At 39.6% G+C, this 15,223-nt stretch overlaps 1 protein-coding gene across 1 annotated transcript in view; it reads right to left on the minus strand.

Annotated features, from left to right (window-relative positions):
• Positions 1 to 375: 375 nt before the first annotated feature.
• LOC109926901 (prohibitin 1) overlaps positions 376 to 15,223 on the minus strand; it is a 31,242-nt gene continuing 16,394 nt past the window's right edge. The window contains exons 2-6 of the mRNA XM_048614399.1: positions 10,198 to 10,359; positions 9,880 to 10,022; positions 8,547 to 8,663; positions 5,316 to 5,411; positions 376 to 1,256 (exon numbers count right to left, since the gene is read on the minus strand). Of these exons, the coding sequence (XP_048470356.1) occupies positions 1,041 to 1,256; positions 5,316 to 5,411; positions 8,547 to 8,663; positions 9,880 to 10,022; positions 10,198 to 10,359 (734 nt within the window). The 3' untranslated portion in view covers positions 376 to 1,040. The remainder of the gene's footprint in view (positions 1,257 to 5,315; positions 5,412 to 8,546; positions 8,664 to 9,879; positions 10,023 to 10,197; positions 10,360 to 15,223) is intronic.

Consider the following 15,223-nt stretch of genomic DNA (forward strand, 5'->3'; position numbering starts at 1 on the left):
TGTCAGGACGTAGTAGATAGGGAGAAACAACAACTGATGGTCAAAGGATTGACAGCCACACACCACCAAGCCCCTTGGTCTGTGCTTGCAGTTCACTGATGAACCCTTCAGGTCTTCAACGAAACTATCTCAAATCAGCTCCAAGGACGTTCACACGCGTACCCTACGGATGCTTTCTGGTTCCTTCATGTGGGGAATAACGAATGAACACTTACTCACCCATCATGAAAGAAATATTGAGTGTAATGAAAATAGAACTAAACATACTTTACCATAGTGCTCTACATATTGCATAAGAGCACCACGCCATCGAGGGAAGTCTGCATGTAACAAAATAGAACTGCAGTTCAAAATGAATGACTACAATACAAAATATCAGTGGTACCAGTGCATTTATTTTGAGTTAAAAAGAAATTAAATTTCTTGTGTATCCATTACAAATCATTAAAGATACCTTTACACACTGACTATGCAAAGTACAGAATGGATACTGAAACATAATAAAGGTTCTGGAGCATTCTGCAGTTTTGTATTGAAACAGCAGTCATTAGTCACACTTCCACTGATTTTAATCCCAAATCTCCAGTACTACATTATGCTTTAATCACAAAATGCATGTCCTTTTACTACATACTGTAAATTGCAGAGTTTGAGTAACAATCTGCTCCACATTCAGATGAAATGCAGAAGCTTTCAGTAATTTATTTATTTAAAAAATTAATTTTGTCATCCTCTGCTTTTTGTGGCCTTTTGCCAGCCAACAAATTCTATTTTTATCAAAGAGAATTACTGCAGACGACAGTGTAAACGACATCATTCACAATTGGCAAAAAGCCAAATGCAGCACACAGTAAAGACAATGGAAAGAAAAATCAAATTTAGAACCAATTATTGATCAATATTTCTTATCATCATTCTTTCTAATCCTCATCTGTCAATGGAATTTTCTGTACGCAAGGTTATATTGAGAGAATGGACATTAAGTATATAGAAAAAGATTTAGCCATCTTGGACACAATACAATATGACAAAGTTCTCTGTTAATGTGGGGGTAGCTGGAGTAGTGTTGATTGCCCAGAAGGTAAATAGGTTACATTGCGGGATCTTGAGAGTTGGAAGGCAATGTCTTCTGCTGCTTCAAGCCGCCTTAGTTCAATCAAGCCGTCGCCAACTTTTGATAAAGAGTTAGCTATCAGTTCTGCAGCTTTGGAGTCTCCTTCGGCAGAAATCACTGCTGCCTTTTTCTGTTGCTCAGCCTAGTGAACCAGATGCAAGTGTGGTGTTAATTACGTAGAATTTACAGTACGAGTAGGCATATTTCTCATGTAAAATAGTAGACAATTGTTAAGTGCTAGTCTTGCCATTAAAATATTGCCATTACCATTTAAAATAGATTGGAAAAAAGTTGCAGAAAAGTGACTCCCCTCCTATCTACCAAAGGGCTGCAGCAATGTTTGAGGATACTACTTAAGACATTGCTACAGTTATTCTTGTAGATTAACCCATTGCTCTTTATCATTTTTGGTATAATAAAGTATAATTTAAAAAGAAATGTATCAATATTTTCATTTTAGTAAACACATCTGTTAACATTCTGAACTGTGAATATTCAGTCAGTGCTGTGAGCCTGAACTCACTTCCCTGCTTTTGCTCACCAATCTACAGCACAAGTTACTGTTTTCAAGAACAAGTGGGATAGGGTTGAGAAGACAAGGGGACAATATTTAGGATTCTGAATTGCCATTGTACTTTTGAGGTGTAAAGAATTTCAGGGCATATTGGCATTTGTACATGTGTAATAAAAATTCAATTTTCAAAGCAATTCCAAATCCAAAACAACACTGCAGCTGCGCCTTACCAGTTAGAAGTAAATGGGATTGAAGTTGCTATAATGCTAATCACATTGCTACTGGCTCTGTATTCCATAACCTATGATTTGCTTCATAAGTCTGTGTGGCACTATATCAAATAATTGTTTCCACAAATTTCCCCAAAGTTAAACTGATCGATCTGTAATTGCTGGGCTTATTATTATCCCCTTATTCAAAATAAAAGGTTATAAAGGATTCAATTCTCCAGTCCTCTGGCACCACAATCACTCCCTCTGATTTATTGGTGGATTTGTTCTACAATTAATTGATTTGTGGACAATCAGCTGACTGTACAGCATTGAACAGAAATGAGGTGAGCACTCTTACGTTGCTACTGTAATTAAGAGGAAATCCAGAGTACTTCCACCGCATGAGGTTCTGAATTATTAGCCTGGCATTACTGTTACGCGGCTGCCTTCCCCTTTCCTGTATTATATTAATCACTCTGAATCATGCTATTGCTCTGTTGTTTTATATCAATGAATGTAAACAGGTCATGGAACAATTGCTATGTGCTGAGTTTGTCTCAAGGCGGTGGAATTCATGGAGAAACAGGCACCCTGACTGAAGAATTGCATTGTGGTATGAGAACAAGGAGGCAGGATGGAAAATTTGTTCAAGATATTTTCTAAACTCTGCAAAGAAATTTTTACATGGTGCTGGAGCTGTGAGGGAACATTGTTTGCGATTATAAAGTGCCTCCTGCGCTCCAGCACTGGAAACTGATAGTGTTAGAAAAAGAAACACTCCAGAAAGCGGCCTGTATCTTTTTCAAATAGTCTTGAAAGGGAGCTTGAAAAAAAATGTCTCTGGCAATAGCTTCGAGCAGAGCAGCGATGTCATTAAAAAGCAATTAAATGGGCAAGTATTAACAGGTATTACCTTATATGGCACACTGCTGTATAATGAAAAGATATAAAGACAGACCTTCAAAACAACTCATGGCTACAACAAGCAGAGCTGTTTGGTTGGTTGCTCCAAAGATACACTGGGAGATCTGTTGATGGACTGACCACCTGAAACTGGTCTTGGCTCAAAGGAATTCTCAGCATCCAGTGTCTTTGAGAGTACATATTGCTGAACAATTGTTTAATAAAAAAACATCACATTGTGAAATATTATCTAGGTTATTGTGTACCATTGATACCAGGGCCAGAATGTTTAATAATGTCTAATAAGGGTGCCTTAGAATATTCATTCGTGGACAAAAGCTCAATTAATTACTTGCTTCCATTTTGCAACGATAATATCAAAACTAATTCCGTTCAGTTCCCACAAAAAAATTTTGAAGCACACAGTCTTCAATTCACATTGCCGGTCACTTGCTGAAATGTGAACTAGAAAATGTACAAGCTCAGTGTTGCGTCTGACATCCAGCTTAGCTTCAAAGCTCCATAAACTACCTATTACAATTGATGTAGCTTTCCTCTTTTCTATGTTGTAAACTAAATCCTTAGGCTAACCACTCCAATAATTCCCAAGCACCATCCTCATGGTGTCAAAAATCATTTTCACTCACAAATCCCTCCATGGTATTTTTCATTCTAACTTGTGTATTCATTACTCATCCATGGTGTCTCCTCTACTAGAGGCACCTTTGTCTTCAATCACAGCGCTGTAGTCTGGAATTTGCCTGTTTTGTTCACCTTTCTGACAAAGCTCATCTCTAATGAAGTCTTAAACACTTCTTAACTGCTCTCTGCTCCCTGTGCACTGTCAGGATTTTCTTCATCCATTCCTCGACCTCTATGTACTGGTAGTGCTTCCACAAAGGCAACTTAACACAACATTTCCAAGGGGCCACTATTAACAGTGACATATTCCAGTCAAATTTTTCACTCCTGCCTTTTGGAAGGGGCTCAACTGTCAAAGCAATGCCCCAGGCACTTGTACAGGTGGTTGTTTTAAAAACAATCAACCATTATCCTGAGAGGACCAGAGAGCTACTTGAGTTTTTGCATAATGTTTTCATTCCTTAACCAGCAGCAGCAAAATAGGTTAAATAATTTTCAGTAACATTTGCTGTGTGAGATGATTTGGTTTCCAAAGATTAGATCCCAAATACAGAGACTGCGCGTCAAAAGTTAACTCGGTCTAAGTACTCTGGGATTTGCGATAATTACAGAATCAATTTAAAGGTGTTCACCTCATTTCTATGCAATGCTACAAAGTCAGGTGATTCCCCACACAATCAATTAATTGTAGAAAAAATCCACAAACAAACTGGGGGTGGGGTGGGTCGTGACTGTGGTACCACGAGACTGGAGAATGGCAAACATTACACTTTTTGCACAAGTGGGTGGGGAAACCTTCTGAAACAATTATTCAATACAGTGCCACAGATTCATAAGGAAACTAATAGTTGATGTGAGTTAAAAGGACAGTAGGAACATGATTGCTAAACTGGTTTATGGTGGAGTTCCTCAGGGACTGGTATTGGAACACTCGTTTTTCCTGATTTATACATATAAAATGATTAAATCCTGGTGTGCATGAGACAATTTCAAAATTTGCAGACTATACAACTTGGGAGAATTTAAAAACGAGCAAGGTAGTATAGAACTTAGAAGGGCCATTGACAGGTTGGTGGAATGGGTAGACAAGTTGCAGATGAAATTCAAAGGGAGAAGTGTGAGGTGCTACACTTTGAAACAAAGAACACTGAGAGACGGTTTAAAAAAGGCACTATTCCAAAGTATATGCAGAAGCAGAGATATCCAGGTGTATTTGTACATAAGGCATTAAGGGTGGCAGGAACAATAGAAAGCACTTAATAAAGCATACAATATTCTAGGTTTCATTAACAAGAAAATAGAGTCCAAGACCAGGAAGGTTATGAAGAATATATCTCGGATACTGATTAGACTTCAGTTGGAGTACTGTATTCAGTTCTGGGCACCACATTATAGGAAGGATTGGAGAATAGTTTCAGGATTATTTTCCTTGGAGAGAAAGCTAAAAGGAGATTTGATAGAAGGTTACAAAATCCTGGGGTGTGTGGACAGAGTAGATAGGGAGAAAATATTCCCAGACATAAAAGGATTGAGAACTGGAGGGAAAGTTTTAAATGTTTTGCAAATGTGAGGTGAGAAAACACATTTTCATACAGCGATTGGTGACAGTCCAGAATGCAATTTCTGGAAGTATGATGGTGGGAGCAGGTTCAATCAAAACATTCAAGAGGGCAAAGGGTGGTTATTTACTTAGAAACAACATGCAGGAAAAGGCAGATTGGCACTAAATTAAAATGCTCAGTACACTGGTACAGACACTATGGACCAAATGGCCCACCTTTTGCACTTTAACATTTCAGTGATATTGGTCATTCTCTACACGCTGCTTAAATACTAAATGTTTAAAATTCTAGAAAAACAATCAGGTCATAAATTGACGTATCTTTCTTGCCTAGCACTCAAGTATATAACCTACTGCAATTAAACTAACCTTTTCGACAATAAATCTGGCCCGCTCAGCTTCCTGTTGTGCAACTTGCTTGAGCTCTACAGCTTCCGTGAACTCTTTGCCAAAGGTCAAATGTGTCTGAAACAAAAAGATACATTTCAAGATGAGTGATACTAAGTGAATAATCAAAAATACATCCGGCTACTCAAATACACACCCAAGGGCTGGGACATTACAGTCTAAAATACATGACTGGTGTAACTTAAGTCGTTGATCAATGAGCAGGGAAGCAGGATTTGTTTCCTCCATTTCCCATACTGCAATTTGAAGTCGATAAATTCTTGCAGATTTTGCAAGTTCACTGTCTCAAATGGTAACTAGATGCTCGTTTTGTTAAATTCACTGCAGCAGACAGTTTTGCGTACGCACAAAGCCTCTGACAGAACCTAACTTACTTTCAGATTGATCCCTTTTGGCAATGAGATCTGTAACTGAAGAGCTTGAGAAACAGGGAAAGGCACATGGGAAACATTATAGATAAATTATTTTCCAGCTTTTTTATAATCAGATCCTAAAGTTAGGAAATGCACTATTATAAGATCAGCCCTGACAAATTTCTCCCTTCAGCTCTTAATGCGACATAAACTATAATAGTTAAATCAAAATCTACACAGTGATTCAAACATTCAGATTTAACTTCCACCAGTTCTCCCAGAATCAAGTCTATTGTATTATTCACACTCATATCCCACTAATTTTAGGAGAATTACTGTCCATGGGTAATCACTGTGCATCACCATATATATCCCAACATTAGATGTGGATGAAAACCGAAAGAACTACGGATACTGTAAATCTGAAACAAAAACAGAAGTTTCCGGAAAAGCTCAACAGGTCTGGCATCTGTGAAGAGAAATCAGAGTGAACATTTCGGGTCCAGTGACCCTTCCTCAGAACTGGGGAAGGGTCTCAGGAAGGGTTGCTGGGCCTGAAACGTTAACTCTGATTTCTCTTCACAGATCCTGTCAGACCTGCTGAGCTTTTCCATTAAATGTGGATGAGTTGTCCAATTTTTTTTTAAATGTTAGTTTTCCTAAACTAAATTATTGCTAAATCATTTTTAAATCAGATTTGCAATTGTGATGATATGGGAAATGACCACAGCGAAATTCTCTTACAACCCCACTGGGTGATTGATTGTTCTGTGCTTGCTGAGACTGAGCCTGTATTCACAGGTTCGGATAAAGTGTTATTCTGTGGACTTCAGTTTACTGAGGAACAACCTGCACAAACACTTACAGAATGTCTTCACTTAGAAGTCAGAGTTTCTGAAAAATCACACCTTTAAGTGAAATAGTGACTTCCATAGAAATCAATTTTAAAACTGGAGTCAGGTTCCACGAGGCTTCTTTTAGCAGAACTTTTCTTTAAATATTAAAATATTTTATCTTTAAAGTTAGAAACAGTACTATTGCTACTTTAAATGGTTAAATTCCACAATGGCGGATGAAATAACAGTTGAAATAAAATAAACAAAATCAGGACAGAGAAATATAACATTCTATATACAATACCTCCTACAGTGGACCCTCAAAGTGGAATTGCGGGGAGGATGCAGGGGTCTCTCCAGGGTCTGTGCCATGCTGGGCGGCCTGCAGGGGCCACTGCTTGTTCCTGGCTGCTACTTACAGCAACCACTTGCAGCCACTGCTCAGACGGTTGTGATAGGGCCTTGGCCTTTCTCCTTCTTCTCCATACCAGAGGGACGATTGTGTTTGGGCTCATGGGCTGCTAATGATCCAGAGGGAGATTGTGACTCATGTGTTTTTCACTACCTGTAGGTTGCAGGGGCCTCATCATTTCAGCTGCCGCATTGGTTTGGGAGGGGACGGGGCGGTGAAGACCAAGCTTGCAGTTGGCTAGTGCTCCGCAGGTTGGCTCTTTCATGCCTGGGTGGGTCCTAAGGGCAGTGGTGGCATGCACAGGCTCTCGGGGGTGGGGGATGTTTTGTGGTGACAGCCAGTGTGGCTGGGGCAGACAGCAGGTCTGGCAGGCAGTCTGTGGCCATGAGGTTGAGGTCCACCAGTAAAGACCTGGGGCAGCAGTGCAGCATGGGAGAGACATCAAGTGTGAATGATCGAGGTTATGCTAAAATGGTGCCAATTAGGTCAAGTAACGTACTGCAGTAAACAACATTAAATTGATTTACTCAATGCGATTTCCAGCGCTGAAAACTCAACCATAAAGCAAAACAGTGGGAAAAGGGGCAGTGTTAAATACATACTTCATGTACACTGAAAGTTCCATAGCCATATCCATATAGTTCGCATACCTTTAATTAACTTGACTTCTGTTGTTCATTAATTTGTCAGGCTGCACTTTCTGAAGTAATCCATAGCTTACAACTCACTGTGAAATCATTTTGAAACTAATGAAGTCCTGGTATTGCCTTTTTTCTTTAAAGTCCTTTTTCCACATGCATTTTGCTCAGTTCAAGATTATGCTTTTGTAAGTTAATAAACTAGTCATTAGAATTCAGATGAGGCCAATCTGATTGGAAGTGAGCAGGAAGATCTGCTCTGCTGATTGGGATTCAGGAATAATGAGTTCACAATTAAAAATTGTTAATAACACAGATGAAAAAAAAACAGGCCATCAAAAATGTCTTTTGTAAAGGCTGTAGGACTATGGAATACATCATTTTAGGGAACAGCAATGGAAGAAACCATTTTTAATATTCTTAAGGAAAATTGGATAAACATTTTAAATAGAGGAAGACAAAAATGTGAAGAGAACATGTGATGGAATGAGTTTTGGGACTGCTTTAACACAGCAACAAACCATAAGATGAATAAACCCCTTCTGCACTGCAGACTTCTACTGTAGACACTTTACCATGGCATCTTTGGATTCTAACATCTTTCAGATGAGACATTAAATGGAAGCTGCTGTTTGTCCATTTCAGTTAGAAGTTAAAGGTCTACTGGCATCAAACAGGGATGTCTTGCAATATTTTTCACCTCAGCTAATGTCACTGAAACTAGATTATCTGGCCACTTATTTTATTTGCTGTTTATTGGTGTTTACAGCATATAACATACTGCAGTATTTGTCTAACAAATTCCGTAGGGAATCATTGTTTTATATGATCAAGAGTTACACAAAATTTCCTCCTAAAGAAACCTGACACTTTTTTAAAGCTGCATTCGAGAATAAAGCATTTTACTACAAACAAAGGCAGCAAAGAAAAAGTAGAAATTTGAATGTCATTACCAGCGACACATCATCCAGGATAAGTCCAAAAGTGGAAGCTCTCTCAGTCAGATCCTCACTAACCTGTCTGGACACGAGCTCTCTCTGTGTGATCAGTTCACCAGCATCAAATCGGGCCTAGAAAATTTCCAATTCTTAATTAACAAGTCAAATCCTTCACGAGAAGGATCAGATAAAAGCACTGTAATTTATATTTCAAGTTAACACAACTGTTTTTTGACAGTGTGAAATCTTTACATTGGATTTAAGTTTAAGGCAAATCCAGGCAGAAACAGGGCAATTAGTGATGAATTATGATAACACCATTTTGAAATATGACAATTGAAAGTGAAAAGGCATATGCACATTCAAGACACATAGATGTAAACTTTGTTTAGGTGGTCAAGAATTATTCCTACACTTCAAGAAGCTGTTTGTTTACAGATATAAAATATTGCAGTGCAGCAGATAACATAACCTGGTGTTTCACAGACAAGTTAAGAGTTTTCTTTTAATTCAGTGAATGTGGCCTTTGCTGGTTGGGCCAGCAATTATTGCCCATCCCTAGTTACTCTTGAGAAAGTGATGATGAGCTGTTTCTTTTAACCGTAGTCATTTTGGTCTAGGTACACCCACAATGCTGTTAGGGAGTTCCACAATTGTGACCTGGTAATACTGACAGAACAAAGGTATATTTCCAAGACAGGATGGCAAGTGGCTTGGGAAGGAAACTTGCAGATTTTAGTGGTGCTCGTGTGGGTGTACCATCTATTGCATTGGGAGGATCTTTGTACCTTGCTTTTTCAAAAAGTTAAATTTAAATTTTAGGGAAACCCAGGCTAAATGTTAACATTCAAGGTGAGAGCATTACCAAAGAAAATAAAATTCTACACTTGCGCAGTTCACGTTCATGCCCGATTTATCCTGTACTGACATACAAATCAATGGGTCAGAAAATTCTACTTGAAGAAACAGAACCCAAGTCATGAAAGTACAAATGCATTAGATATAAGCTATTTTAATGATAATTCTATTTTAGCATAAATGAGCCTTAAGCTCCAACCCATAAAATGGATTACAAATGCTCCATAGGATATTACACACAAATATCAACAACTGGCTATCCTCTTCTCCATAAAACCTTCTCCCAAGTTTAATCCTTAGTAAACTGCAAGTAAATAGTGAAGTAAAAAGCAGAAAAACTGTTGCAAGGCAGGCCAGATGCATTTGATTAGTGTTGGAAAATACACATAGATGAAACCAGACAAGTGCTGGCCAATGTAGAAAACGTAAAAATATTTTTAGTTCTAGTATTTATCCCGAATCCTCTCCTACAGAACTGCATGCGACTTACAACGACAGACTTCAGGATTTCTGTTGTGATAGATGGCAGTACTCTCTCATCGTAATCTTCACCAATGGTGGTGTAAATCCTAGGTAGTTGGTCTGTCACTGGTCTGAATAGGATACGCAGAGTGATGTTTACATTCTGTAGATCTGTAAAACAACGAAATTGAGCATCTGATGTTTATGCAAAGTTTCCGTGGGCACTTCACTAAAATGCATAAAAGCAAGCAACTTTCCTTAGGAGACAGCATTTTCAAGTTTATTCGTGGACTATGGCAGTTTTACCTTTATTACATGGACACCAAATCACTTTTTTTAAACTCACCTTTGCTACCTGTAATGACTGGAACATTTCGTGGTCGTGATCGGCAGTCAAAGATGATTGGTCTCTGTACCCATGGAATTAGGAAGTGTGTGCCTTCTCCGCTAACAGCATCTTGAACACCACGAAATCGATCAAATATCACTGCTCTGTGTCCAGCATCAACTAAGGAAATAAAATTGGGTGTTAATATATCAGCATTATAATGTATTGAAGATTAATCTATGCAGTCATTTAACAGCAGTTAATCATTAGGCAATTAAATGCTCATTAAAAGACAAGTTTATCCACAAACTAATGGAAAGCAAGTGACCACCTTGAAAGGAAATATATAAATCTCAGCCAAGGGCAATGCCACATCTCATCTTTCTACTGCTCCTTTAAGAGGTCGATGTTTGCCTTGCTTTATTCATGGGTCAGGAGCATTTCCTGTCATGTCTTCATTTATTGCCCATCCTTTGGTACCTTCGATAGAGGTGAACAACCTCCTTGAAATACTGCTATGTGGTGCAGCTACACCTACTTCTAGAATAGAAGAATCCCTGTTCATAGAATCCCTCCACTGTGGAAGCAGACCATTCGGCCCATTGAGTCCACTCCACCCCTCCGAACAGCATTGAATATGTTTTATGTATTCAAGGATTTAAACCCCGTAACATTGAAGGAACAGCCATTATGGTTCCAAGACAGGATGCTGATTAATTTGGAGGTGATACTGCAGGACGTGGTGTGCTAAATCAGTCTGTTAACCTAATCCTTCTAGGTAGCAGAGGTTGCAAGCTTGGAAGATGCTATCAAAGCAACCCACGAAACTGAGCATCACCCCATGGAGCACACATTGCAACTTAGGGCTTGCCCCCATTAATGCACCTACCAGGCAGAAAAACAATCTAGTGGGCTTCCCTTCCTTTCAGATCCTATGGCTCAACACATATCCACACTAGGAGAACAAGAGCGGCAAACTATCTGTAGAAATCTTACAGCTGCTTGTATAAGGAGAGTAATGGAAGCTTTCTAAAGAAATAAATATTCTTAATACGATTAAAATAGTAGTTGTACTGAAGAGCAAACAGAACTTTTGGCTTTAGATGTTTAACAATGCCTCTATGCCACAAGCACCTAGTGGGGAGTCATTTGGCCTCAGTTACCCCACTACAACTGCATTAGGGAGTAGGACCTCATGGCAGGGTGAAGGGAAAATAAACTCTGCATCTTGTTGACAAAACCACTACAACTTTATATAAGGGGCTCGTACTTTTACAAATATGACAAACTGTAACTAAACTAGTTACTTGTAAGTGTTTGTCATTAACTAGTCTTTAAGTTTACTTAAGGAAAACAAGTGACCTTTTCAGCTTTAATACCTGAGTCAATAGCAGATTATGCAACAAAAACCTCCAGTATTGGCTGAAAAATGTATCAATCGCACAGCAGCTTTAGCAATGAGAATACAATATAGAAGACCAAATAGTGAATTAATACAAGATAATTCTGAATCTGGAGACACAGCTTTAGTCACTCCTGTGAAAACTGCCTGAAAGACTGGAGGAGAAATTCAAGCAGGTAGGTGCCATGTGTTTTATAACTTTTCCTGGGAATTAAAACCACCACGATACATATAACCTTGAATTTATCCACACATACGCAATTCACTAGAGTAGGTCCAGCAAGAGTTAATCTAATGGTTGTATCCTCAAAAGGGAAAGAAAAAAGCTGTTCAAAAATAGGGGCGGCACAGTGGTTAGCACTGCTGCCTCGCAGTGCCATGGACCCGGGTTCGATTCCATCCTCGGGTGACTGTCTGTGTGGAGTTTGCACATTCTCCCCGTGTCTGTGTGGGTTTCCTCCAAGTGCTCCGGTTTTGTCCCACAATCCAAAGTGTGCAGGTTAGGTGGATTAACCACGCTGAATTGCCCATAGCGTTCAGGGATGTGTAGATTAGGGGGATGTGTCTGGGTGGGATGCTCTGAGTGTCGGTGTGGACTTGTTGGGCCGAAAGGCCTGTTTCCACACTGTAGGGATTCTATGAAACTATCTCCTCATATTTTCCAAAGTAAGCTAGAGTTGGCCAACCATCAAAGGTCTTGTGAAACCACGTTTAAAAGAGAGTGTGCCTATGCAGCAGTATGAGAGCAGTACAAGAGTATATTTAAAATTATTTAGTAGATTCCCCTTTTTACTTATTGGGAGGTTTAATTCTTGCCGACATTTGGCGCTATGGTGATGGCTTTCCAGGATTTGAACTCGGGACTTACCTTTGTATTTTGTTTGATATAGTAATGCACTAAAGAGTGTCTTTACTTCATTATGTACTGCAAGTCTATTAAAAACACTGCATCACTACATGTCCTGCTACAGTTTCACATTATAACTAGACATGACCTGACACAACCTGTTCATCTTCCTTCTCACTTATCTGCCCCACCCTTCCCACTAACTTCTCTACAACCCTCTACTTGCATCCACCAATCACTATCCCACCTACTTTCTCCCAGACCCACCCCCTCCCTCTATTTATCTGAGCTCCCTTCCCCCTCCCTAGACCTGATGAAGAGTTCAGACCCGAAACATCGACCTTCCTGCTGTGCTCCTGCAGCTCCACATTTTATCGATTATAACTTCTTACAACTACATTTACGATACCAGGGACGTAGAACTTTAGTTTAATAGGAAAATAAGAAAAGCTGGGGCTTTTCTCCTGAAAGTGAAGCAAGTTGAGGGTAGATTTAATGCAGCCACTCAAAAACGAGGGCATTGCTTAGATAAAACAAGAGGGTCAATAACCAGAGAATACAGCTTTATGGCTCTTGACAGGGGTAGCAGATCTGTAAACCCAATTAAAAAGTTGATTGATCATCCTCATGGAAAAGGATCGAAATACAACATTGCTCATGAAGACCTTCAGATAGACAATCTCATGTTAAAATTTGGAGATGGGCATTTCAATGATTCATTGTTTATTCACTTCTGAAAATGAGAGAGTTGAAAAAGCATTTTCCATATCTACCAGAGGTACAGCTGCAGCTTAGATTTTTAGAAGGATGATGAATGTAATAGGTCAAGTAGCCATAGTCCCAGATATCCACAGGGCTACTCATTCATGAGACACACACAACTGACAGCATGTTTAATCTTACAGTCACTAAGTCTCAGGCGAGGGGCAAGGTTGAGAAAGCAGGAACCTCATGGTGACCTCGGCTGGTACAGGAATAGAACCCGTGCTCTTTGCACCAGCCACAGTCAACTGAGGTAACTGACTCCCTCTATGAAGAATGTGTCATTTTAGCTTTAGGTTGTGTTTTGAGAAAATTGATAAAAGGGAAACGAGGTGTAGATCATAAATGCACTTGCAAGCAGTTCTTTTAAAATGACACATGAGGATATTAAATCTTAGTTTTAGAATTAAGAGGTAGAGAGAGAATACACATTACTGTACACCCCATAAAATGTGGTGAGATGCCTTTTGTTCCCTGCACATTCTTTTTCTTTACTACTTCACCCTTTGTGCATTTTCAAAAGACTCATTTGTGCAATATGGGCATCACTGGCTGGCCAGCATTTATTGCCTGTCCCTAGTTGCCCTTGAGGTGGTGGTAGTGAGCTGCCTTCTTGAACTGTTGCAGTCCACCTGTTGTGGGTTGACCCACAACGCCATTACAGAGGGAATTCCGGGATTTTTACCCAGTGGCCATGAAGGAACAGCAATATACTTCAAAATCAGGATGGTGAGTGGCTTGGAGGGGAACTTGAATGTGGTGGTGTTCCCATTCATCTGCTGTCTTTGTCCTTCTAGATGGAAGAGGTTGTGGATTTGGAAGGTGCTGTCCGAGGATCTTTGATGAATTTCTGCAGTGCATCTTGTAGATAGTACACACTGCTGCTACTGAACGTCTATGGTGGAGGGAATGGACGCTTATGGATGTGGTGCCAATCAAGCAGGCTGCACTCATCCAGGCAAGTGGGGAGTATTACATGCGCCTTGTAAATGATAGAGTGAGGAGGTGAGTTACTTGCTGCAATTTTCCTAGCTTCTGACCTGCTCTTGTAGCCAGTGTGTTTATGTGGTGAGTCCAGTTGAGTTTCTGGTCAATGATAACCCCCAGGAAATTGATGGTTGGAAATTCAGTGATGGTAACACTGTTGAATGCCATGAGGCGGTGGTTGGATCATCTCTTATTTGTGATGGTCATAGCCTGGTATATGTGTTGCAGCACTCGATTGGATCACGGTAAAGTAGTAAAGACATGACAAAATACCACAGATGCTCAAAATCTGAAACGAAAATGCAAAATGCTGGAACTACTCAGATGAGAGGGCAGCACTGCAGAGAGACAGAAAAAGAGTGACACTAGACTTTGATGCCATTGTGAACAGTGGTGGTGAACTACAATGTTCACATTTAGCCAAGAGGGCTTGGAAAAGATTACATTTGGTTTAGTTATTATATGTAACAGGCTGTTGTGATGGTATCGTTATCTTAAAAGATTTCATATTTACTTAATCCACAATTTATCTTTATAAATGTTTGTTTGAGAGTTTGTCCTGTTCATAACACAGCTTCCAGACCCAGCAAAAAAGATGATCAGGCCCAGTTGCATTCATTGCAAGGAGGACAAGTTCTGAACTGCTTTTTTGTTTCAGCCTATCACAAGCCCAAAGGAGAAAACATGACATGGAAAAGGCCTGGTTTCTTCTGAAGCAGTATGCACATAACATACCGTATAGGGTCATGAACAAAATAAGGGGTTTTGAATTCACTCTTTACAGAAAGCCTTCAAATCGCTCACAGAGAAAAACCAAAACAGGAATAAGCCATTCAGCATCTTGATTCCACTCTGCCATTCAACAGGATCATGGCTGATCTAACACTCATATCCACTTTATTACTTTTTTCCCATAACCAGGGGATAGCTTTGCCCTGAGGGTCCATCCTTAGATCCTGGGTTACAATTGTACCCTTCCTGTCTGTGAGAGAAGGAGAAGTGTGCATCAAGTGATAAAAGTGAGGGAAGTGAGGCAAGGAGAGGAA

This window comes from Rhincodon typus, chromosome 30 (genome assembly GCF_021869965.1).
Source record: "Rhincodon typus isolate 14 chromosome 30, sRhiTyp1.1, whole genome shotgun sequence".
NCBI classification, from domain to species: domain Eukaryota; kingdom Metazoa; phylum Chordata; class Chondrichthyes; order Orectolobiformes; family Rhincodontidae; genus Rhincodon; species Rhincodon typus.